This window comes from Bos javanicus, chromosome 4 (genome assembly GCF_032452875.1).
Source record: "Bos javanicus breed banteng chromosome 4, ARS-OSU_banteng_1.0, whole genome shotgun sequence".
Classification (NCBI taxonomy): domain Eukaryota; kingdom Metazoa; phylum Chordata; class Mammalia; order Artiodactyla; family Bovidae; genus Bos; species Bos javanicus.
In genome coordinates, this window is record NC_083871.1 from 98,052,447 (window position 1) to 98,079,842 (window position 27,396).

Genomic DNA, 27,396 nt, shown 5'->3' on the forward strand with positions numbered 1-27,396 from the left:
ATTTCATCTGTCCTTCCATTTTCCGTGATAACATTAACAATTATTATGTTGATTCAAATCAGCAAAGTTTTTGATTATTATACCACTTAATTTTTTCTTAAAGCACTTTCTCATTTGCTTAGCACCTAGGCTTCTCCTTTGTTCGTGTTTTCTCCCCTCAATCTTGATCCTCTCTCTCTCACCAGACGCAAGGTCAAGCACAAGCGCTCGTAATGGCACATGGCAGCTACTGAACCCCAGCGGGTACGACTTCAAGAGACCATTAGGAGGACAGAAAAGTGTACCTTTGATATCTTAATTTGATCACTCTAATTGAGAAAAATACACCTTAATAATTATTCAGTAGATATATTGACCTAACTATTCATTTGCCTTCTAATTTGTGCCCTCAGTCTCTGCTTTTCTGAGTTTTATCTCCATTTAACTAGATGATACATGGAGACCCTCAGACATTAATATTCAGGTGATGGAGCACAGGCCTTGACCTGCGCCTTTTTCTCTTCTTTTTTCCTCCCTGGAGTCCGTTCTTTTTGTACATGGCATTGCTGGTGGGTTCCATCAGGGAACTGCCAGCATAGGCTAGTTATAATGATGCTTTCAGATTGCTTCAGAGTCTGTAATTAAATGACATCACTAAGTCTTAAATGCATCTGCTGTGAAAGTCAGAAGGCTAAATTATCCCATTAGAGAAGAGTGTTAGTTGCTGTTAAAGAATCCCAAGTTTAGTATGCTGAAGCATTGCTTCAGGAAAGCTGTTGAAAGCCAGTTGAGCATGGAACATAGTGGGAAGATTGGGAGGCTGGAAGGCCATGTGGTTCAGAACAAGCTGTTCAAGAATCACAGCTGCACTCAGGCTAACTTGTTAAAAAAAAGGCATTTTTCCCAAATGCAGTTAACTGCTTGGCTGCTGGTCTTCACTCTGAAGAAATACTATTTGAGGTAGCTGTCAACTACATGACTCCAGAATAGTATGTTGTAGTTTATTGGAGCACGGTTCGGGTGAGACCAGTGCTGTGAATTTAGTTCCCATAGGACCAAACAACTTAACTTAATAAATCACCAGTTACTGTGCCTCTGACCCTAGTTAGCCAAACCACACCCCCGCCCCATATTATTGCCTCAGAGCAGAAGAGAAAGAACCTCTGTTGATTGGCCCAAAAGTCCCATCACTGTTAGAATGAAACTGATGAACCTATGTCTTCTGTGCCTGTTTGGGGTTACAAGGAGTCGGACATGACTGAGCAGCTGAACAACAACAGAATGCCTGTTTGGGCTTCCCGGGTGGCGCTAGTGGGAAAGAACCTGCCTGCCAATGCAGGAGACATAAGAGACTTGGGTTCGATCCCTGGGTTGGGAAAATCCTCTGGAGGAGGGCGTGGCAACCCACTCCAGTATTCTTGCCTGGTGAATCCCATGGACAGAGGAGCCTGGAAGGCTACAGTCCCTAGGGTTGTACAGGAGTTGAACACGACTGAAGTGACTATTTGGCTAAGCAGATTTCATTTGTTTATCTACTTATTTTAAAGATTTCTTTTCTTATATTGACCATTTTTTAAGTCTTTATTGAATTTGTTACAATATTGCTTCTTTTTTTTTTTATTTTTTTTGGCTGCACAGCACATAGGATCTTAGCTTCCTGACCAGGGATTGAACCTGTATCCCCTGCATTGAAAGGCAAAATCTTAACCACTGGACCATCGGGGAAGTCCCAGGCTAAGGAATTTTTATAATTAACTTGTAGAATTCTTGTATTATTCCTTGTGCTACTATATGAAATATTTGTTTTGTCTTTGTCCCAGGTTCCCTGCAGAAAGCTCTTAAAACCTTTGGACTCTCTGGAATGACAGAGAGAGTGTCTTTTGTATGCTAATGAGATGACTGGAGGAGAAGGCAATGGCAACCCACTCCAGTGTTCTTGCCTGGAGAATCCCAGGGGTGGGGGAGCCTGGTGGGCTGCAGTCCATGGGGTCTCACAGAGTCGGACACAACTGAAGCGACTTAGCAGCAGCAGCAGCAGCAGAGGTGACTGGTAGCTGGATATCCCTGGATAGCTTCAGGATGGGGGCTGGTGACCAAAAAGACCAAAGCATGATTATTGGAACTTTTCAGCCCCACCCCTTGGCCTCCTTGGAGGCAAAGGAGGCTAGAGATTGAGTTAATACCCCATAGCCAATGATTTTATCAACCATACCACCCTCCCTAAGAGCCCCTGAACAACAGGGTTCATGGAGCCTCCAGGTTGCTGAATATGTCCACAGGTAAGGAGGGTGGTTGTCCCAGCTCCACTGGGACAGAAGGTCCTTTATAATAAATGAAAGTGAAAGTGAAAGTCACTCAGTCATGTCCGACTCTTTGTGACCCAATGGACTATATAGTCCATTGAATTCTCCAGGCCAGAATACTGGAGTGGGTAGCCCTGTTCCCTTCTCCAGGGGATCTTCCCGATTCAGGGATTGAACCCAGGTCTCCCACATTGCAGGCAGATTCTTGACCAGCTGAGCCACAGGGGGAGCGCATTTATTATCATAAATAGTCATAGTAAGTCCATTGTTTTACCTGATTCTGTGACCTGTTCTAGCAAATGACCAAATCCAAAGAGGAAGTCTTTGTTTCCATAGTCTAGCTCCTGATTTGGCTAGTCACTCAGAAGCATGAAAGACCTGGGACCTGTGACTGGTGTCTGAAGTGAGGGCCTGGTAGGACTAAGCCTTTAACTCATGGGGTCTAACGGTAACACTCAGATCAGATCAGTTCAGTCGCTCAGTCGTGTCCAACTCTTTTTGACCCCATGGACTGCAGTACGCCAGGCCTCCCTGTCCATCACCAGCTCCCGGAGTATACCCAAACTCATAACACTCGGTAGTTAATGTTAGAATTGAACTGAGTTGCTGGACATACAGTTGGTGTCCGGAGAGCTGGAGAATCGATTGGTGAAAAAATCTGACACAATGGGTGTCAGAAGTGTTGTGATTAAAACCAGCTCACACTCATTCATTACTCTTTCTCAGTCATCAGTTGTGATGCTCCCTGTTAAATATAAAAAAAAATAATGGAGGTACTTGACCAAGTCTTAGGTTTTCCAGTCACTGTTTTCTGTGACACTTCTATAGAATTAAGAGGTTTCCTCACTGGATTTATTTCCTTCCCATATGTGTCTGGCTTATTGCACTGTATCATAATTCAGATTTTATCCTTTGTTTACTGAGTGAGATAGGGAGAATAGTGAGAGAGTCTGGACGTGGATGACAGGGACAAAAACCACCCCATTATTTCTTCCTTCACCTCTAAGCACATACTTAGGTTCTCGAAATTGCCTGCTGTCTTCCATCCTCAGCCCCTGAGAAGGCCATTATCTCCAGGTCACCAAACGAGATGTCAAAGGAAGAGATAGAGGAAGGAAATGAGCAAATGTTCTATATTCTTGATTTCGCTTTAGAAACCTTTTTACTGAAAGGTCTTCTCCCTTCAAATCTCATACTCTTTCCAATATACACATATATCAATGATAGTTTTTTATTTTATTTTTTAATTCTTTTTTGTTTTGTTTAATCTTGCTCTGAGGCATGTGGGATCTTTGTTCCCTGACTAGGGATTGAACCCACGTCCCCTTTAGTAAACGTGTGGAGTCTTAGGGCCTGGACCACCAGAGAAGTCCCAGTTGCTTTTTCTTTCTTTCTTTCTTTTTTTAATTGTAAGAAAAAGAAGTCAATACTCCCACCTCACCTCAAAACAAAAAACAAAAAAAAATTTTTGAAAGAACAGTAATCCAAGGTTTCTTTTGGAAGGACAGAAACCAGGGCAGCTCTGGGGCCTCAGCAAGGGGAGTCTATGCATCTTTGTCTGCAGTGTGCTCGTCACATGACTCAGCTCTCCCACTTTTGCCAGTTATCTTTGGACATCATACAAATCAATTTGTGTAAAGACATGGCCGTGCAACAGAAAATCTACTCTCAAAGTTATTCTTCTGGGGGTTATAGATTCTTCCCTGAGGAGGGGACTGCATAGGCCATCCTCAAAGCATCTATATTCTTAGTAAAGTTTTTAGAGGCTTCATTTTGTTGGGTTGGCCAAAAGTTTGTTTTTGTTTTTTTTTTTCTATATGGAAAAACTCCAGTGAACTTTTTAACCAACTCAACAGTTCATCAAAATGGAGGTGTCAGAGTCTTTTAGACCAGCACTCATTGCAGAAATGTAATAAAGGCTCTCAGAGCATCTTCAGTACCTGCTTGGCTTGGAACACTAGGTCTAGAAAAGCCTTTTTCCTCTGACTTAAGGCTACATCTCGTGTCATGTTACATTTTGATGATCTTTATTTAGTTGTTTGCTGCTTCTTCCCCCATCTGACAGAAGTCCAGGTAGGATCTAACAGTGATGACCTCATCATCCTGTCTGATGGTTTATGGATCTCTAAGGAACATGTTAGTTGATTGCATATTAAGTTTTCCCTTCCAAGTATCCAGGAGAAGAAAAACCCAAAGACCTATTTCCTTCTTTGCCCTGTTAAAAATGTAAAATAATGAAATTAGTCCACTAATGTATGTGTGTGTGTGTTTGTATGTATTCAAGCTTCTACAGTGCTCAGAGTCTTGTGCTTGAATTGTGGAGAATACAAGAAGGTTGAACTAGTTTCTGAATTCAAATGGCTTACACTTTAGTTGACAATATAACTCATAAACATAAAGTAGTTACCATTACCCTTCAACGTTGTAAATAAATCCCAAATGATCAGTATACAGATGGAAAGTGCTTTAGACATAAAAGAGGAAGGATTCGTAGAGAACAATAATGAGAAGTAATATTTATTGAGCGTTTTCTGTCAGGTCCTGTATTGAGCACTTTTTTATGGGTTGTGCCATTCAATCCCTCAACATATAGTTGGTATTGTTTTGTAGATGAAGCAACAGGCTCAGAGAGGTTAAACAACTGATTTAAGTTTGCACAGATAGTAGGGACATGACCTTCTCAATGTTCATAGTCTTAACTGTTTTTGACAGTTTTCTAGAGGAAAGGAAATAAAGCTTATGTCTATTCAAAATACTATAACAGGTTCTTGGAGAAGGCAGTGGCACCCCACTCCAGTACTCTTGCCTGGAAAATCTCATGGATGGAGGAGCCTGGTAGTCTACAGTTCTTGGTCAACTCACCCACTCCCTCAGCGCTGTGACCCACTCCTTGGCTTTTCCATTTGTGAATTAGGGTATCTCAGGGCTCAGTCTTTGTGCCTCTCTTTTCTCTTCCTAATCTCATGCCTTTAAATACCAACTATGCACTCATATATTCTAAAAATTTTTATCTGCCCTGCCAGGCTCTCCTCTCAGCCCTAGACTCATATATCTACCTCCTTACTTGACTTCTCCACTTAGATGTCTAATTGGCATCTTCAGCTAAATTCACCTGAAACAAAACTCTGCATTTCCCCCTAGACTTGTTCTTATCATTGTCTTACTCATCTCAGTAAATGCCAGCCCCATCCTTCTGTTGGCTCCAACCAAAACTCTTCATGCCATACTTGACACCTCTCTGTGTTTTATACCCCATACACCCCAGGTCATTGGCAAAGCTTGTGTGCTCTGCCTTCAGACTACATACAGAATCTAGCTACTTCACACCATCTCTACTGCTCCTGTCCTGATCCAGGCCAACATAATCCCTCATCTGTATCACTTTAATAGATGGCTGATGCTCCCATGACTTTTTCTTGCCTGGTAAACTTCATTGTCCACATGGCAGCCATTTGCATGATCCTGGTTAAAAAAAAAAAACACAAAAACACAAAGTAGATCATGCCACTAGTCAGATTCTTTACCATGGTCTTTAATTTTTTTTAAGCTTTTTTTCTTTTTAATAATGTGGGCCATTTTTTTTTTGTTTGTTTGTTTAAAGTGTTTTTTGAATTTGTTACAATATTGCTTCTTTTTTTAATGTTTTTTGTTTTTTTTTTTTTTTGGCCATAAAGCATTAGCTCCCCAACCAGGGATTGAACTCACACCCCCTGCATTGGAAGGGCAAGTTTTAACCACTGGACTGCCAGGGAAGTTCCTACCATGGACTTTAAAGCCCTGTTAACTTGTCCTACTTGATACATGTCTATTTCATGTCTGTCTGCCTAACTAGAATGGAATGTAAGCTGCATTAATATCTCTGTCTATTCTGTCCCTGGTGTCTAGAACAATGCCTCCCACATAGTAGATGCTCAACAAATACTGTGAATTGATTATCCATTGGGTTCAGATGTTTATTCAACACTAAACAAATCAGTCATTTTAAGTACAGTTCCATGAATCAAATGTCTTCATACCCTGCAATGACCTGAAGGAGTGTGTCTCTTAGAAGGTTTTTGCTGTGAGATCCCAGTGCAGGGACAGGTTCTGGCATTTTCATAGGGAACCCTGAAGCTGGAAGATGTGATCATTTAATAAATATTTGTTAACTCTGGTTGGACCAGATGCTATTCTATGCTTTCAGAGAGGTTCAAAGATGTGTAAGACACAGGAGCTGGCAAGTGAGTGGCTCCCACAGTGACACTGCCTTGTGCTAATGTCATATTGAGAAATGATGATGAGAACACTATGAAACCCACCGTCTCTGTTTAGTCATATTCCGTGGTGATGCCACTGAATCTGCACACCAGCACATTCCTAGATAACGTATTGCCTAGTTCCTGAGACCCACATCAATTTCTTTTTGTTATTCCACTATTAGTTCACAGTTCACTGGATTATTCTTCATACAAATATATGGCCTTTCAGTTATCTTTAGACTGGCTTTCAGTTCATTTTTGGATTGCCTTGGTTTCTTCAGTCACTATTCCGTTAGTGATTATGAACAAAAAATAAAAATAGTGATAGCTGTGGACTGTAAGTTAATGAAGAACCCAGAGGAGTGTTTTTTGTTGCTGTTGTTTATTTATTCATTTGACTGCTCCAAGTCTTAGTTTTGAGATCTTTAGTTGTGGCATGTGAACTCCTAGTTTCTGTATGTGAGATCTAGTTCCCTGACCAGGAATCAAACCCGGGCTGCTTGCATTGGGAATGTGAAATCTTAGCCACTGGACCACCAGGGAAGTCCCAAGAGGAGGGATTATTAACATGTTAAAAGGCAAGAGTCGTCTACCAACTGATGAATGGATAAATAAATAAAATGCACTGCATCCATATAATGGGATATTATTCTGAATAAAGCACAGATCCATGCTATAACATGGATGAACTTTGAAAACATTATGCTAAATGAAAGAAGCCAGTCACAAAGTCGACCTACTGTATGATTCTGTTTATATAAAAAGTCTGGAACTAACAAATGTATAGAAATAGGAAGTAGATTGGTGGTGGCCTGGGCTGGAGGTAGGGGTGAATTGGGGGAGAAATGGAGAATCACTGCTGATGGGTGTGGGGGTTCTTTTGGGGGTGATGAAATAAATATTCTAAAGTTGATTTTGGTGATGACTGCACAATTGTGTGAATATACTAGAAATCAATGGATTATAAACTTTAAAAGGGTAAATTGTATGGGATGTGAATTATATCTTAGCTAAAGATAGTATGAAGGAAGAAAGGGAATTATTTGAAAAGTTCTGGAACACTGGGGTGAGAAAAGCATTTTCTGCAGGCTTCCGGTTTCAGCAGCTCTCTACCTTGTGCCACTTTGGATTTTGCCGACTTTGGTTCAATTCTATGCCGCGTGTCAGCACCTCCCTCCACCCCGACATAGAATAGTACATGTTTTTCTTTTGTATCTCTTAATTCCTTCAATTTTTAGTTTCATCCATGCTTTGGAATATAATTTTATAGTCAACCACACTAACAATATGCGGCTACCATTTGATAATAAAGCAAAACAAAGCATTATATTGCAAAGAAGACCAGAGGAAGATTTGAAAGTCCTGGATTCTTTGCCCATTACTGACCTAGAAATAGCCATGCTCAAATTACAGGACTCTGTACCTCAGTTATTTACTTCCATTATAAGATTGTGTTACCATTATAATGGTCTTCCCTGATGGATCAGATGGTAAAGAATCCACCTGCATTACAGGAGACCCAGGTTCAATCCCCGGGTCAGGAAGACGCCCTGGAGAACGGAATGGCTAGCCACTCACTCCAGTATTCTTGCCTGGAGAATTCCACGGACAGAGGAGCCTGGCGGGCTATAGTCCTTGGGGTTGCAAAGAGTCAGGCACAATTACAATAATAGCAGGTATACTGATCAGTCTAAGGCTATCCATTTCAAAGAGAAAATGTTATTTTGACAATTGTGGAGGAGAAAAGACTTTCAGTTTCTAAGAATACAGTGTTGTTGAAAATAATGACAGACTTTGTGTGTTAGTTTGTGCATTTGAACCATCACAATTGTATTACCATATTTCGTTTTTAACTCTTCATCTTAGATGTAGTAATCAATATATTGATCATCTGGTACAAGGAGTGTAAGGATTTGCCATGAAGATCATGGCCAGCAAGATCTTCAGCCCATTGACCACATAATTAGTAAAAGTACATATTCTCATGTAACAGACCTGACTTTATAGAGTTAGGTGGCTCCTGAGGGAGCCCAGAGCTGCCTCCAACCTGGTAAATATTGAGCACATATCTAACACAACCTGATCTTCCCAGCAGAAGAGTCAGCCTACTTTATGGTCTGCAGTGTGGTCAATGAATCAGTGCTTGCTGAGTGAACTGCACTTAGCCCAGCTGGAGGAGGATCAAGCTTTTAGAGCAATATAGCATGCAATAGAGTATAGACAGGAAAGGAATTTGATGAATTGATTTTCACTGGAAAAGTCTAAGAGATGCCTTTACCTAAGATTGCTTAATAGTCCTAAAGATTGAAACTGCTAATAAGTCCCTGCCCATCCCACTGGGGACACTTAATACAAGTTGCTAAGCACTGAGTTGGAGAAGGCAATGGCACCCCACTCCAGTACTCTTGCCCGGAAAATCCCATGGACGGAGGAGCCTGGTAGGCTGCAGTCCATGGGGTCACTAAGAGTCAGACACGACTGAGCGACTTCACTTTCACTTTTCACTTTCATGCATTGGAAAAGGAAATGGCAACCCACTCCAGTGTTCTTGCCTGGAGAATCCCAGGGACGGCAGAGCCTGGTGGTCTGCCGTCTATGGGGTCACACAGAGTCGGACACGACTGAAGCGACTTAGCAGCAGCAGCAGCAAGCACTGAGTAGTCTGAAACAGATGATGCAAAAAGCCATGCTTGGATTTCCTGGAACTGCAGGGGTGATCACTGGTGACATCTCAAATTGCACCAAGGTGATAGAACTTTGGTAGAAAGTTCTATTGGAAGGAAATTGGTAGAATGTATGTAGAAGCTCTTTGCTTTTCTCACATTGGTGCTGTTTTACATAATTTTTATTTTCTGAGTGGCCACATCCAAGCCATTTTAAATAAATGATTAGGCAAATTCTTTGTATAATTTATCCCCTATTACTAGAGCTGGGTTACCCTCTTAAGATTTACAACCAGCTGGTAATTGAAGGGAGGACATCATGACTGAAATGTTCTTCAGCTTCACTAAAGGGCCTCTCCAGCTTGAGATTGTTGGGTAGATGTTCATGGTACACGCTGCGGGGGCTCTGTGGAGTCCGCTTGTCAAATCAACAGAATGTTCATCCACAGGTTTGTGGTCCCCATAGCTTTCCAAGAATTAACTTACTTAGAAAATAATTAGTAATCAGAAAAGACATTTAAACTCAACTCTCTGAAGCATGGAGGCAGATGTACATTACATAAATTGAATTATCGTTATAAATACCTACTTTAGTTACAGACATAATTAGGTTTTCGTGAAAGAAGACATTTATGTAGATTGGGGAGACGTGGGAATGTTTTAATCATTGAAGAATCATTTTTATTGGGGTTGAACTATGGGGTCCTGTCGTCTCCACTTAGAATGATAAGATCTTAATGTTTTAGAAATCTTAATATTTTAGAACTAGAAGGAAGCTGACAGCTGATCTCATTCAGCAGCTGACTGTCCTGGATTCCCAGCTTCTAGAAGCCTGTGAAGTTGGTGGTACGCTTCACAAGTTATTTTCAGGATTTTCATGTGTATGGATGCACTCATGATATGGCTACAAAATTGAGAGTAGGTTTATTTTTTTTCTGACTGGTGTTATATCACCTCGAGATGTAGGACTTACTGTAGGCGCTGTAGCAGTGGAAACTAGGTCTACTCTAGCTCAGGTATGTGTCCTTAGCATCCTAAATAGGTCCTCACACGTGCTCGGAACTTAATAAATACTTGTTGGTCATGTGGTTAGACAAATGGAATGAAGCACTGATCAGGAGTTCTGTTGGCAGTTATATAAACTTGGGTTAATTTTTTAAAGGAGAAACAGATTATTGTTTAATAAATGCAATTTGGTTAGTAAAAATATTTCAAAACAAAATCTCAGTGAGAGTGCATCACTAAATTACATTTTGGATGTGTTCACTGCTTCTAGTAGTTCTGAACCAGGGCCTGGAAAAGCTCATTGGCTTGCTCCAAGCTGAGCAGCAGGCTGGGTGTAGCATCAGGATTAAAACCCAGAGCTGTGTGTCTACACAGTGTCTCCAACCATGAATTATGTTAGCTAAAACTGATCAGGTTTCTTAGTATGTTTCATCTTTATGAACTGAAAATACTATCTGAGATTTAGAAAGCAAACATCTGTGGCTCTAAATAAAACTTACCTCTGTGGTTGCTTCCTTTTACTTTTACGTATGATACATGGAAACTAAATTGAACATTGTTTGTTTCCATGCAGATGAGGGACTATTGAATTCTGTGGTTTAGGGAATTTGGGAAGGGATGGTTACAGCTGCCTGTGAAAATCTGGTGACAGCTGCGGACCCTGGAGAAAGGCTGCTATGCCCAGACCCATGCAGTGTTACACACTGCGTCGGGGGATTCACAGACCCCGGGTTAAGGACCCTGAGTGAGGGGATCGACTGCCTTTTCTCTCGCCCCTCCCATAGTCTTGGATGTTCTCTTTTGAGCTTTCACATTTACTTCTGCTCAGATCACAATTAAACAGCCCGTAACGGTTCATCATTTAAAACAGCCCCAAAGGGACTTTTCATATTGTCCATAGAAAGTGATTATTTGATTTACAACTAACGCGTTTTCATTAAAATATATATAGAAAATGGGGGAAAAACTGCTATAGAAGAAAATTGTTCAGAGGAACAAAAGTGTAAATTACTATGCTATGATGAAGCTGTAAGTGGAGCTATTGTAGAATATGCATTTTTGCATGGAAATGGAGCTGTAAAGACTGAGACAGTTTTGCTGCTCTGAAAAAACTGTGTAAAATGGTGTGTTTACAGCTCTTCGGGATTAAGTATCAAATGGGATAGTCAAGTTCGGGTTGTCTGAGTGGGTCTGGAACCTCCTTAGCATAGACGGAGGCTGACAGGGAGTTGTCACGTCCCAGATGGGACAGAACAGTCCTTGCCTTCGGAACCTCTGCAGGACTGGCTCCCAAAAAGCAAAGACAGACATGCCCTTGGCTTTTTAGAGGCATTCCCTCTTACCCCACATTTCTTCTTCTTTACCTGTAAAAATATGTCAATTAGTGGGAAAAGCACAGTGTGTTTAATTGGCAAATGAAGATGTTTAATAAAAGTGAGGCCTCGGAATCCTCAAAGAGGAACTTGATCAGGGAGCCTTGCACCTCTTCTTACCATCTTCACTGGAGATTCAAAGAGACTCTGACAGAGGCAATGGTGCTCTGTTGACCTTGACTGTATTTATCAGAAGCTCATGTAACTTTTGAACTCTGAGTCTCAGACATACGACCCCAAGAGGACTTTTGGCTTTACATTGGCTCTCCCAACACCCAAGAAAATATCCCCATGACTTCTGTAGGTCTTTTTCCCCCATAGCCTCTCTTGATATAGTAAGAGACAATTCAAGAATTAGATTTGAGGAGCTTGAGCTTGTGGAGCCATTTTATCCTCATGTATCTTACCCAGTATTTTGCTCAATGGGTTTTTCCCCCTAATATCCAGTCTTTGTAATTGACTTTGAATCCTTCATAAAGTCTCCTAGTTGGAAAAATAACTCTTTAGAGATGCTATCTCATATATTGATACATTCAGGTGACTTCAGTATTTAGAGTGGTATTTTCACCTTTGCTGTCCAGATGAGTCATAGACTGCTTCCCATTTTAAGTGGTGAATTAATTCAGAAGGCCAGTGGCAGCTTAGACCCTTCTCACCCCTACTGAAGACCTTGACACTCTCTGACCTCCCTGGGGAGCCTGGAAGCAGAGCCTCCCTCTTCTGCCTTGGAATTCATACTTAATTTTTAATATTTGTAAAGTCTCCAAATTAAATCACCCTTTTCTTGATACTGAACTTTACTCTCTAGGTTATTCCATCTCTTCTCTTAGCACCTGAACGGCACCACCTTGAATTTAACTCATTCAAGTTTCAGTTCTTCCAGCCGAGGTGTTCTTTCTGTCATTATATTAGTGTCGCTGGCCATGTCCATGCTGTTGATAACAGCCAGAATGTTTTACAGCTATCTGCCACTGAGCACCTTCTCTTCTTCAATAGCAGAACTCTCTGGCTCCATTGACTGAGCATCTCCCAGTCTAATCACTTTTAATCCCTCTGTTTTTCTGCAGCAGCTATTCATTGTGAGTGCTTTAAGTGTTCCATCAAAGAGATTGTGTATTCAAAGAACTTTAAAAAAAAAAAGTCAGGTGTTACACAAGCAAGTTCATATATAACTATCATCGAATATAACTATTATCCTCCATAAATAAGGAATGAAGACACATTGAAAGGGGAGAATGATTGTTCATGGGCCTGCCTTTCCCTTTAGCCACAACCATGAAAAAATATAATCCTCATTAAAGGGCCATAAAGTTGTCTGCTGCAGTGATTCAGCACTTTCATGCCTTCTTGCTTTTAGTGCTGTTTTAGTATGTTGACCCTCTGTTCCCTGCAGCTGGGATTTTGTTCGTCTTTGTGGCCTTTGGAAATGAATATTCATAATGAGATAGCAGTGAGACTTCAGGTCCCTTTTAGCGCCCTCAGGGAATTAGTCTTAGCTTCTAGGAAAGCTGAGGAAAAGGTCGTACTATGCCAGCCTCCCATATTGACTCATGTAAGGTTGTGGGGGGGCGGCATATGCTCAGTGTCCGGGAAGTTCATTTCACCAGTAAACTGAGGCCCAGGGTTCGTAATTATGAATTGGACACCCAGATTGGCATCCAGTCTTTGGATACCCAAGCCATATTCCTCCATAACATCATGCTGACTCCATATTAATTTGCCATTTTCATTCCTGGGCTTCTAACCCACTGAATGCTCACTAACTAATCAGAACTTGACCATGATAGTGAGAGGTTTGTGACATAGCTGCTCCAAGAGGGAAGGGAACTGGAAAAGGGTCTCTGTCAACCATGTGAGCTCTTAGTAGTAAACTCTCACAATATTTGGGGGCATTAATTTCACCCACTACATCGCCTTTTTCCTTCTAAAAATTATCATCATGATTATTAACAACTTTGTGATATCCTTAAATTGATTCACAGAGAGTTTATGGGATACCTGTTACTAATAAATGGTGGTTGTTATGGTAAATAGAGTCCAGAATATAGAAGATAAATGATGGTTCTTCCTTTAAAATTTCTTTTCCTTAATTATACTGTGAGCATCCTATGAAGATTTATAATTATAAGATAACTTTGTTAAAATTCTTGTGATGTATTTTTATTTACTGTAGTTACCCAGGCCTCACCCTTAAAAGTTGTGGGTTAAGTTCTACTTGACTTTCTCCATAGGGAGCTTATTTTAATGTGTCCTACTCCTTTAATTTCTTAATGAAATCAGGTCAGATGAAAGAACAGTTTTGCTTTCCCAAGGTGATGTCACTCGGATCCGAGACTAAACTGGTTTTTTTTTTCCCTGGAATGCAGATCAGTCAGATTTCTGGCAGTAAAGGGCTCTAGTGGAAAGATGACCAAAGGGCCACCCTTCCTAATCAAGCCTGCCCAGGCGGGTTCCTAGGTTGGCTGAAGGGTAAGCTAGATGGCTTTGCCTATTTTAGGCATGGCATCAGTGTAACATTAGGCTCATGAATTTACTTTTAGTGATCTGTGTCTTTGGTTTTCTTTAGAAGACACCTGACTTTATCTAGATGGACTCCTTCCCCAATTATGTGCCCGGGAAGCTAATTATTCAGTCGGAGGGTAATGAGAGACCCGGCCATCTGTCTGCCGATTTAATGGAGTGCCAGCACATCCCAAATAAGAAGTAATTGGATTGACAGACACAAAGCCAGTTATTAGACTGTTACTATCTGATTGGAAAAAGCAGGCGGAGAAGAAGCATACAACTATAGCAAAACTAATCTGTTGATGTCTGCGGTTCCCGGCATGCATAGTCCGCCACCCAGAATTCATGGGCTTTGAAACTCCTGACTGGCTTAGGAGTATTTGGAGTTCCTGCCTCAGAATTCATCTCTGTATTCTTATTGCAAATCATTATAAGGCAATCTAATAAAACACAGTTTGCATAAAGATGGGGCCCATTTATAAAACTGTCACTGCAGCCTCTCTATTAATAGAGCCATTTTAAAGATTTATTATGAGCATATGTTACTTCTTACAGGGGGCCAGATTGAGAGCTGCAGGATTGGAACACACGAGAATGTGTTACTGGTGATAATTTAAAAAAAAAAAAAAAATTTTTTTTTTCAAGTTATTCTGCCCAAGGAATGTCATTAGCCCCATGCTCTTTTCTTACATTCAGGTGTGATCGTTAAACAGTAGTCTTAAAGAGGCATGAAAGAAAGGTGATAAGACCTAGAATACCATGTTGCATAAACACGTTTCTTCTCACAGGTTCCAGTTTTACTGTCTGGCACCATTGAAGGTCAGAGGACATGGGGGATGGGCTCAGTGTGAGAGTAGGGCAGCAGATAAGCTCTGCAGCTTTATTCTTCTCAGAAGGATGGGTTGGGAGGGCTCTGATGGGGTTGGGGAGAAGCAGTAAAAATAGTACTTCCGTTAGTCATTAATGGATTCAGGGATAACTGTCACCTCCTAGAGTTTCTAGTCTTCCATGTTCATGGCTGGAACTAGACCAGAATCCAGCAAGTTTATATTTATTCAGCAAGTGTCTCTAAAGTACCTGCAGCATCTTACGCAGTTTCCTAAGTTGTCCACTGAAAACTAATGCATGACCTAAAAGCTGAGAATTATGTTTTATCTGGTGATAGCTTAGTTGGTAAAGAACCACCAGGAGACCCCAGTTAGATTCCTGGGTTGGGAAGATCCCCTAGAGAAGGGATAGGCTACCCACTCCAGTATTCTTGGGCTTCCCTTGTGGCTCAGCTGGTAAAGAATCTGCAGTGTGGGAGACCTGGGTTTGATCCCTGGGTTGGGAAGATCCCCTGGAGAAGGGAAAGACTATACCCACTCCAGTATTCGGGCCTGGAGAATTCCATGGACTATAGTCCATGGGGTTGCTAAGAGTCAGACACAACTGAGTGACTTTCACTTGGTGAATTTGCCAAGGACTTAAGCCCAGGACACAGTCTCTCAGCTCTGAGGGACTGTTCTAAAGAAGTAAGGGAGGAGTCAGAATAGTCAAAATATCCAAAGATTCCTGTTAATTAAAGAAAACCAGACATCTCAGGGCTTCCCTGATGGCTTAGCGGGTCAAGAATTCACCTGCCTTGCAGGAGACACAGGAGATGTGGGTTTGACCCCTGGGGGAACATCCTCTAGAGGAGGAAATGTCAACTCACTCCAGTATTCTTGCCTGGAGAATCCCATGGACATTGGAGCCTGGTGGGCTACAGTGCCTGGGATCACAGAGTCAGACAAGACTGAGTAACTACGCACACACACACACAGATATCTGAAGTTAAGAAATTTAGTGCCTTTCTATATATGGGAAGATGCAGTAACTTCAACATCAGTGAAATTATTGCTTTGATGAGCACCTGAGCTGTCTGGGGCCGGTATCATATGCTTTCTCATCCCGAGTCTCCTTAGGGTGCATCATTGTGGGTGGCTGGAGTGGGTCACAGCTAAATCGGAGTGTCCTGTTTCCACCCTGAGTTTCCTCAGGGCTCACTGTCGGGGCTGCTGTAATGTGATGGCCTGATGGCTGCAACATCCTATTATACCTGACACAGCAGGCAACATTTTTTCCATTCACATAGTTCAACATATACACCTATAAATCAACCTAAGTTCCTGCTCTCCTGGGGCTTACATTTGCAGTGAGGCAAATGGAGAATAAACAAATAGGTGAGTAGATATATTGTAGTTCAGTCGCTAAGTCGTTTCCAACTCTTTATGACTGCATGGACTGCAGCACCCCAGAGTTCTCTGTCCTTAACTATCTTCCAGAGTTTGCTCAAATTCATGTGTGTTGAGTCGGTGATGCTATCTAACCATCTTATCCTCTGCCACCCCCTTCTCCTTTTGCCTTCATTCTTTTCTAGCATCAGGGTCTTTTCCAGTGAGTCAGCTCTTCACATCAGCTGGCCACAGTATTGGAGCTTCAGCATCAATCTTTCCATTGAATATTTGGGGTTGATTTCCTTTAGGATTGACTGTCCGTCCTGAAGGGATTGATCTCCTTGCAGTCCAAGGGACTCTCAAGAGTCTTCTATGGTATCCAATTATAATACCTTCTAACAAAAGAAAAAGAAGATGGAATTTAAGATGATAGTAGTTAGGAAGCTATTGTAGATGTCAGACCTTCCTTGAAATTCTTCAGAAGACGTCATGTTTGCAGAGACCTGGCTGAAGTGTGACTAGAGGAAGAACAGACCAGAGAGGGGACCCAGCACTTGCCTAGAGTACATATGAAGTACACTGTCCATAGTCACCAGGTGCTGCCAGGCTGCTTGCATGAATAAGGTCTCCGGCGTCTCTTGTCTGCAAGTTAAGAAAGACTGATAATGTATATGAAAGGGTGTTGTGAGCTCTAAATGGTATGCAGACATGGATTTGGTTACGAAGCTCCGGGTAATCTCTAGACAGCTCCGTTATTGTAAACTGAATCCTTAAATGTTTCAAAGGAAGTCCTATTTATTGAGACTCAGTGATATGCAAATTTTCATGATACAAATACTATATCATTTATTTGATAGGCACTTTTTCAAATAAAGGAACACATTAATTAACGGTTAGTAGCATTTGTTGTTCAGTTGCTCAGTCATGTCCAACTCTTTGTAACCCCATGGACTGCAGCGTGCCAGGCTTCCCTCTCCTTCACCATCTCCCAGAGCTTGCTCAAATTCATGTCCATTGAGTCGGTGATGCCATCCAACCATCTTGTCCTCTATCACCCACTTCTCCTCCTGCCTTCAATCTTTCCCAGCATTAGTTCATTTCAGTTCAGTCACTCAATCATGTCTGACTTTGCATTCCCATAGACTGCAGCACACCAGACCTCTCTGTCCATCACCAACTCCCAGAGTTTACCAAAACTCATGTCCATTGAGTTGGTGATGCCATCCAAACATCTCATCCTCTGTGTCCCCTTCTCCTCCTGCCTTTCCCAGCATCAGGGTCTTTTCCACTGAGTCAGCTGTTCACATCAGGTGGCCAAAGTACTGGAGTTTCAGCTTCAACATCAGTCCTTCCAATGAACACCCAGGACTGATCTCCTTTAGGATGGACTGGTTGGATCTCCTTGCAGTCCAAGGGACTCTCAAGAGTCTTCTCCAACACCAGAGTTCAAAAGCATCAATTCTTCGGCACTCAGCCTTCTTCACAGTCCAACTCTCACATCCATACATGACCACTCTAAAAACCATAGCCTTGACTAGATGGACCTTTCTTGACAAAGTATGTCTCTGCTTTTTAATATGCTGTTTAAGTTGGTCATAACTTTACTTCCAAGGAGTAAGCATCTTTTTATTTCATGGCTGCAGTCACCATCTGCAGTGATTTTGGAGCCCCCCAAAATAAAGTCAGCCACTGTTTCCACTATTTGCCCATCTATTTGCCATGAAGTGACAAGACCGGATGCCATGATCTTAGTTTTCTTAATGTTGAGCTTTAAGCCAACTTTTTCACTCTCCTCTTTCACTTTCATCAAGAGGCTCTTTTGTTGTTTTTCACTTTCTGCCATAAGGCTGATGTGAGGTTATTGCTATTTCTTCCGGCAGTCTTGATTCCAGCTTGTACTTCGTGCACCCCAGCTTTTCTCATGATGTACTCTGCATATCAGTTAAATAAGCAGGGTGATAATATACAGCCTTGACATACTCCTTTCCCTAAATGGAACCAGTCTGTTGTTCCATGTCCAGTGCTAACTGTTGCTTCCTGACCTGCATACAGGTTTCTCAAGAGGCAGGTCAGGTGGTCAGATATTCCCATCTCTTGAAGAATTTTCCACAGTTTATTGTGATCCACACAAAGACTTTGGCATAGTCAATAAAGCAGAAATAGATGTTTTTCTGGAACTCTGTTGCTTCTTCGAAGATCCAGCGGATGTTGGCAATTTAATCTCAGATTCTTCTGCCTTTTTTAAATCCAGCTTGAACATCTGGAAGTTCACAGTTCACATACTGTTGAAGCCTGGCATGGAGAATTTTGAGCATTACTTTACTAGTATGTGAGATGAGTGCCATTGTGCGGTAGTTTGAGCATTCTTTGGCATTGCCTTTCTTTGGGATTGGAATGAAAACTGACCTTTTCCAGTCCTGTGGCCACTGCTGAGTTTTCCAAATTTGCTGGCATATTGAATGTTGCACTTTTACAGCATCATCTTTTAGGATTTGAAATAGCTCAACTGGAATGCCATCACCTCCACTAGCTTTGTTTGTAGTGATGCTTCCTAAGGCCCACTTAACTTCACATTCCAGGATGTCTGGCTCTAGGTGAGTGATCACGCCATCGTGATTATCTGGGTCGTGAAGATCTTTTTTGTGTGGTTCTGTGTATTCTTGCCACCTCTTCTTAATATCTTCTGCTTCTGTTAGGTCCCTACCATTTCTGTCCTTTATTGTGCCCATCTTTACCTGAAATATTCCCTTGGTATCTCTAATTTTCTTGAAGAGATCTCTAGTCTTTCCTAGTCTATTGTTTTCCTCTATTTCTTTGCATTGATCACTGAGGAAGGCTTTCTTATCTCTCCTTGCTATTCTTTGGAATTCTGCATTAAAATGAATATATCTTTCCTTTTCTCCCTTGCTTTTTGCTTCTCTTCTTTTCACAGCTATTTGTGAAGCCTCCTTAGACAGCCATTTTGCTTTTTTTGCATTTCTTTTTCTTGGGGATGGTCTTGATCCCTGTCTCCTGTACAATGTCACGAACCTCCATCCATAATTCATCAAGCACTCTATCAGATGTAGTCCCTTAAATCTGTTTCTCACTTCCCCTGTATAATCATAAGGGATTTGATTTAGGTCATACCTGAATGGTCTAGTGGTTTTCCCCAGTTTCTTCAATTTAAGTCAGGGTTTTTCTAGTAAGTCAGTTCTTTGCATCAGGTGACCAAAGTATTGGAACTTCAGTTTCAGCATCAATCCTTCCAATGAATATTCAGGACTGATTTCTTTTAGGATTGATGGGTTTGATTTCCTTGCAGTCCAAGGGACTCTCAAGAGAATTCTCCAACACCACAGTTGAAAAGTATCAATTCTTCGATACTCAGCCTTTTTTATGGTCCAACTACCTTGAAATGGGTGCTACTCTTATTTCAGGAGCTTTCCTTGTATATATTATATGGTGAATATAGGGCATTCTTTCAATGCGTACATCACTGACAACTTTACATTAACCCTCCAAGGGAGGTATTGTTTCCCTCTTTTGTAGATCAGGAGTCTGAGGGCTGGGGGCGAGTCAAGGAAGTCCTCTGGTTAAATATCTGGAGATGTGAGATTTCAACCGAGGTGTGTCTGACCCCAAACCGTGTGTATGATGTTGTCCAAAAGGTCATCCCGTGGAGTTCTTAACATGAGTGGCACATTGTGTTAGCAACCATGAGACATAGAGAAAAAAACTACAAGCACAGTCTCTGTACTCAGAGAAATGAAAATATAGCTGGGAAGAGATGATTACATTAGAAACACCCACAGACAGTGAACGATGAGATATAAACACGTAATTGCGTTCCGTGGTCTGTGAAAGCTAGGGAAAAGAGGGAGATGAATGCAGGCTGGAGACAGTAGGCCTGAAGCTAAGCTTTTAAAAGACGGGTAGGATTTAGGTAGGCTGTATGATGGAGTTTCAGTCATATATGAGCATTAGCAGCTACTCTTGCCCCTAAGGGGAAAATCAGATATCATGATTATCTGTGGAAATCACTTAGCAACTTAGAAATTAACTACCATTTCTTAACATGGTAAATACAATGCAATTAGGTTTTTCTCCAGGGTTTTTCTTTTTCCTTTTTGGTTAAGCTCTAAGAGAAGTATTTCCCTTATGAATGATAGGCATTCTAGTGCATTCAAAATATATATTTTAAAATGCCAGGTTACAGAGTCACAGTGGCTAGATGCTGATACCAAAGAAAAGATAGCCAGGACCTGGGTCTGATCAAAAGACCTGGATTTATGTCTCCCTGTCTGCATACCCTGGGAGCTATTCTGACGAAGTAGAATGGCAGTTTGAATACCTGGTAGAATTTACACTGCCCTCTTAGCCCGTGTATTGTTGATTTCATTTATACGGAATATGTTTGTTCTGAAACGTCACTGAAATGAATTGTGCTCTGAATGAATGGAAAGGCGTAAGTGAAAAGTCTTATGAGATAATGAGCATCCTGCAGAAATGTAGGAGCATAATAATGGGGCCAGGAGAAAGTGTTTTCAGGAGAGCCCTGAAACCCAGAGAGAGAATTTTGGATTAATGTAATGGAGGTTGAAGCCATAGAAGGTTTTTGAGAAATGGACTATCACTGTGAAAGGGATCTTCAGCGTAGATTAATCAGGTTGGTGGAGCTTAGGGTGGATAGTGAAGTAGACTTGGGAAAGACTGGTCCAGAGACAGTTTGTCAGAGTCTATGAGAAGAGGGATGGACCAGAATGTTAGACCAGTCATAGAGATGGGACTTGTTTGGAGAGAACTTTGTTGCCTTTTCACCTTACTTGATCTCCTTAAGGGGAATGATGTACATTCAAAGGAGTAGATTAAATACAAGTAAATTACTGAAGCATCTGGCTGTAGCTTTTTGGAATGTACATCCATCTATCCATCCTACATTCTTTCCTCCCTTTCTAAATTTATACTTAAGAGTCAATCACATTTCCCCAGGTAACAGTCCCAGCGTAGCACTATGTTAGAGGCATAAAAACAGGTAATGAATATGAAAGTGACTCCCATTGTAAAAGCAAATTTGAAACATCATGGTTATTATTATTTAGTTTTCATCCCTTTTGACTTCTCTTAAACTCATGTTTAGAATAGGTGGGTAGATACATGTACTGCTTTGTACATTTGAAAATAAATACATCCTTCAGTGATCTAGTTTCTTCTTATTCTGATTCCTCCTGCATTTTTATGACAGTACCTTCTACTAGAAAATTAGTTCATCAAGGAAAAAGGAAGACTTCCTTTTCTTCAAGACCTAAAATGATCACTTTGCTTCCCTCTATAATGCTCTGAATGGAAGAGGCACAGCAAAAATGTTTGCTGTTTTAATAACATCTCTCTTATTTTCCTCATAATAATAAAGAATAGTCATATTAAGTTACATTCCTACAATAAATTTTCAGTCCTCTGATAGGGTTTTCTTTCGTTTCAGAAATTCAAATAGTTTAGAAACAGTAGTCAAAAACAAGTTCATTGAGTTCGAGTTCAACATTTCATGGACATCTCCTGATCATCGCTTTATGGTTTAGTCATTGACATCCAATCAGACTACCTGCCCCAGTGTGGAGACCTAACAGGCAGGCATCCTCTATTCTCCAGTAAAAACGCTACAAAATATTGGGTTTGCTCTGGAAACACACGAACTAACTTTTTGGTCAACTCAGTATTACTACAAAGTCAAGCATGCAGTTTCTCAAGTCAGAGAAAGATATATAAAAATTTAAAGATTATCTCATCCTTTCCTTCCTTTACAGTGTTGTAACTTGCATACATTACCTTCTGGAATAGAGTGGTTCAGCCTTGTAGTCAGAGTTGATCAAGCTTATCTTTTCTTCAGATGAAAAAAAGAATTGTTATTTGACAACTGGCCAAAAGCCATGACCTGCATGGCAGACGCCCATTGAGTACTTGAATGTAGTGAGGGCAGATGGTGAAGGCATGGCGTGTGTGGCCGGGGTGACTCGAGAGCTTGAAGGTGACTCTCTTTCTCCTTGTTGTTGCTTTCTTAACAATGCTATTTATTCCTGTGCTAATTTCCAAGGTGAGCAACGCGATGAGAAACGTGCACCCCACTCCACTATTCTTGCCTGGAAAATCCCACGGATGGAGGAGCCTGGCGGGCTTACAGTCCCTGGGGTCCTAAAAAGTCAGACACAGCTGAGCACTTCATTTTCACTCTTGGCTGTGAGATATTATTTGCTAGCATCCCCTCATGCTTGTGTTCTCTTGTTGTTTGGTTATGTCATATTTGCTCTTTATGAATAATCAATAGGCACACTCCCTCGCCTTAAACCACTGCCTAACCAGCTAATAAGAGGCACAATTTGTCTTAGCAGCAATGTTGTTTGTAATTTCTGAATACTTCCTAAAGGACGAACAATGAATTAATTAGAGCTTGAACAAATGAAGTTAGATCTAATTGTCATGGGTAGAGAAGATATAAGCATAGACTGGTCATAAACAGCAAATGGCCCACTGCAAATGAATATGCATTTTCCTCACATATGCTCAGTTAATCACAGACCTAAGTTGGCTGGCTTGTATCAGTGTCATTTTCAGAGACGGCTTCATACACCAGTTTATGCAGGAAGTTTTACAGTGAGCTTCTACTAGTGAACTGTACTGTACTAGGCACGGAGGGGAATGCAGTGACAGAGCTGACCAGCATCCTGCATCAAGGACCCTAGAGTCATGTAGGTGGGTGAGACATATAAACACATTACGAAGTGCTATGCCGTGAGTCATATCAGCCTGTCTGGAGAGCATTCTTAAATTCTCTACTCTCTGGATCAATGGCTTGCAAACAGAACCGTGCAGTATGTGTATTTTACACCCTGATCTGGTATACTCCTACTATGTGTGTGTGGAAAAAAAAAAAGAAATGAATAAATAAATATGCACATATACATATGCCTGGGCTTCCCTGGTAGCTCAGTCAGTAAACTGAATCCACCTGCAATGCAGTAGATGTGGGTTTCATCACAGGGTCGGCAAGACCCCCTGGAGAAAGAAATGGCCACCCACTGCAGTATTTTTGCCTGGGAAATCCCACGGACAGAGAAGCCTTCTATGGTTCTCGAGTCAGACACAACTTAGCAACTAAACCACCAGCACCATATATATATCTATAAAGTAAAGATTATACAAATCAATATTTACCATTAATGTATGTAATCAGTTCATGAGTGCAGTCATGTCTGACTCTTTGCAACCACATGGATTGCAGCACGCCAGGCCTCTGTCCATCACCAACTCCCGGAGTTTACTGACTCATATCCATTGAGTCGGTGATGCCATCCAACCATCTGATCCTCCATTGTCCCCTTCTCCTCCCGCCATCAGTCTTTCCCAGAATCAGGGTCTTTTCCAATGAGTCAGTTCTTCGTATCAGGTGGCCAAAGTATTGGAGATTCAACCTCAACATCAGTGCTTCCAATGAATATTAGGGACTGATTTCCTTCAGGATGGAATGGTTAGATCTCCCTTTAGTCCAAGGGACTCTCAAGAGTCTTCTCCAACACCACAGTTCAAAAGCACCAATTCTTCGGCACTCAGCTTTTTATAGTACAACTCTCACATCCATACATGACGAGTGGAAAAACCATAGTTTTGACTAGACGAACCTTTGTCGGCAAAGTAATGTGTCTCCTTTTTAATATGCTGTCTAGGTTGGTCATAACTTTTCTTCCAAGGAGCAATCGTCTTTGAATTTCATGGCTGCAGTCACCAGCTGCAGTGATTTTGGAGCCACAAAAAATAGTCTCTCACCGTTCCCACTGTTTCCCCATCTATTTGCCATGAAGTGATGGGACCAGATGCCATGATCTTCGTTTTCTGAATGTTGAGTTTTAAACCAACTTTTTCACTCTCTTCTTTCACTTTCATCAAGAGACTCTGTAGTACCTCTTTGCTTTCTGCAATAAGGGTGGTGTCATCTGCATATCTGAGGTTATTGATATTTCTCCCGGCAATCTTGATTCCAGCTTGTGTTTCTTCCAGTCCAGCGTTTCTCATGATGTACTCTGCATAGAAGTTAAATGGTCAGGCTGACAATATTACAGCCTTGAGTACTCCTTTTCCTATTTGGAACCAGTCTGTTGTTCCATGTCCAGTTCTAACTGTTGCTTCCTGACCTGCATACAGGTTTCTCAAGAGGCAGGTCAGGTGGTCAGATATTCCCATCTCTTGAAGAATTTTCCACAGTTTATTGTCATCCACACAGTCAAAGACTTTGGCACAGTCAATAAAGCAGAAATAGATGTTTTTCTGGAACTCTCTTGCTTCTTTGATGATCCAGCGGATGTTGACAATTTGATCTCAGGTTCCTCTGCCTTTTCTAAAACCAGCTTGAACATCTGGAAGTTCACGGTTCACATACTGTTGAAGCCTGGCTTGGAGAATTTTGAACATTACTTTACTAGCGTGTGAGATGAGTACAATTGTGTGGTAGTTTGAGCATTCTTTCGCATTGCCATTCTTTGGGACTGGAATGAAAACTGATCTTTTCCAGTCCTGTGGCCACTGCTGAGTTTTCCAAATTTGCGGGCATATTGAATGTTGTACTTTCACAGCATCATCTTTTAGGATTTGAAATAGCTCAACTGGAATTCCATCACCTCCACTAGCTTTGTTCGTAGGGATGATTCCTAAGGCTCACTTGACTTCACATTCCAGGATGTCTGGCTCTAGGTGAGTGATCACATCATTATGATTATCTAGGTCATGAAGATCTTTTTTGTATAGTTCTTCTGTGTATTCTTGCCACCTCTTCTTAATATCTTATGCTTCTGTTAGGTCCATACCATTTCTGTCCTTTATTGAGCCCATCTTTGCATGAAATGTTCCCTTGGTATCTGTAGTTTTCTTGAAGAGATCTCTAGTCTTTCCCATTCTATTGTTTTCCTCTATTTCTTTGCATTGATCACTGAGAAAGGCTTTCTTATCTCTGCTTGCTATTTTTTGGAATTCCACATAAAAATGAATATATCTTTCCTTGTCTCCTTTGCTTATCCCTTGTCTTCCTTTCACAGCTATTTGTAAGTCCTCCTCATTCAGCGATTTGGCTTTTTTTTACATTTCTTTTCCATGGGGATGTTCTTGATCCCTGTCTCCTGTACAAGTGTCACAAACCTCCATCCATAGTTCATCAAGCACTCTATCAGATCGAGTCCCTTAAGTCAATTTCTCACTTCCACTGTATAATTATAAGGGATTTGATTTAGGTTATACCTGAACAGTCTAGTCGTTTTCCTTACTTTTTTTCAATTTATGTCTGAATTTGGCAATAAGGAGTTCATGATCTGAGCCACAGTCAGCTCCTGGTCTTCTTTTTGCTGACTGTATAGAGCTTCTCCATCTTTGGCTGCAAAAAATATAATCAATCTGATTTCAGTATTGAGCATCTGGTGATGTCCATGTGTAGAGTTTTCTCTTGTGTTGTTGGAAGAGGGTGTTTGCTATGACCAGTGTGTTCTCTTGGAGAAACTCTATTAACCTTTGCCCTGCTTCATTTTGTACCCCAAGGCCAAATTTGCCTATTACTCCAGGTGTTTCTTGACTTCCTACTTTTGCATTCTAGTCTCCTATAATGAAAAGGACATCTTTTTTTAGGTGTTAGTTCTAGAAGGTCTTGTAGGTCTTAATAGAACTGTTCAACTTTAGCTCTTCAGCATTACTGTTTGGGGCGTAGGCTTGGATTACTGTAATATTGAATGGCTTGCCTTGGAAACAAACAGAGATCGTTCTGTCGTTTTTGAGATTGCATCCAAGTACTGCATTTTGGACTCTTTTGTTGACCATGATGGCTACTCCATTTCTTCTAAGGGACTCCTGCCCACAGTAGTAGATAAAATAGTCATCTGAGTTAAATTCACCCATTCCAGTCCATTTTAGTTTGCTGATTCCTAGAATGTCGGTGTTCACTCTTACCATCTCCTGTTTGACCACTTCCAATTTGCCTTGATTCATGGACCTAACATTCCAGGTTCCTAAGCAATATTGCTCTTACAGCACCGGACTTTGCTTCTTGTTGTTTTTGCTTTGGCTCCGTCTCTTCATTCTTTCTGGAGTTATTTCTCCACTGATCTCCAGTAGCATATTGGGCACCTACCGACCTGGAGAGTTCATCTTTCAGTGTCCTATCTTTTTGCCTTTTCGTACTGTTCATGGGGTTCTCAAGGCATAAATACTAAAGTGGTTTGCCATTCCCTTCTCCAGTGGACCACATTTTGTCAGAACTCTCCAGTATGACCCGTCTGTGTTGGGTGGCCCTACACGGCATGGCTCATAGTTTCCTTGAGTTAGACAAGGCTGTGGTCCATGTGATTAGATTGGTTAGTTTTCTGTGATTGTGGTTTTCAGTCTGTCTGCCCATTGATGGCGAAGGATAAGAGGCTTACTGAAGCTTCCTGATGTGAGAGACTGACTAAGGGTACACTCTGATATTTTCTATCCTATTCAGCCCACCCTCCTCCCCCCTACTCTGTCTCTATCAGTGCTGATTGCAATCCTTTCGTTTTGTTTCATGACCCCTCATATGGTTTGGATTCAGCATTGCTTCAACCCAAGCTCTTTTAAGAACAGATTCTTTTTTTTTTTTTTCAACCTGGATCCTCAGCAGTAAGCATGTGGAGTCCTAACCACTGGACCAATAGGAAATTCCCAAGAGCAGGTTCTGTGTTTTGTATGTTTTGTCCATTTTTCATCCTTGTCACCTATTGGAGTTATGTGGTATAGTAAGCACACTGACTGTTTGCTGAATGAGTGAAGACATTTTTGATCGATCCTTGACAGATAGTACAGATATATTCCCTATAATCCTGACTGACAGAAATAAAAAAAAAAAATTACGTGTCTTATTGTGTCCCCTCCTTGTGATACATATAACAGGACTATGATCTAAATATTGGGAAACAATCCATGTAGACCAAGTAGAAGCAAAGCTTCTACCACCCTCAACTTTTAATACATTTTACTTCATTAATGCTCTCTCTCTATTCAGTATGCTCTTGAGGATTTTTTTTTTTTCCTGAAACCATGTATTAAGGAATGAAATCTACCTTCAATTATTTATGGTTTAAATTAATACAAATAAGACTTTCTGG

The 27,396-nt window shown here is 41.2% G+C and overlaps 1 protein-coding gene across 4 annotated transcripts in view; it reads left to right on the forward strand.

Annotated features, from left to right (window-relative positions):
• EXOC4 (exocyst complex component 4) overlaps positions 1–27,396 on the forward strand; it is an 800,870-nt gene that overhangs the window by 520,834 nt on the left and 252,640 nt on the right. The window contains exon 11 of one of the 4 annotated variants that reach the window (XM_061414741.1): positions 186–20,164. The exons of the other annotated variants lie outside the window; for them this stretch is intronic. Coding sequence (XP_061270725.1) covers positions 186–213 — 28 coding nt within the window. The 3' untranslated portion in view covers positions 214–20,164. Of the gene's footprint in view, positions 1–185; positions 20,165–27,396 lie in introns of those variants that run through there. 4 annotated transcript variants of the gene reach the window in all.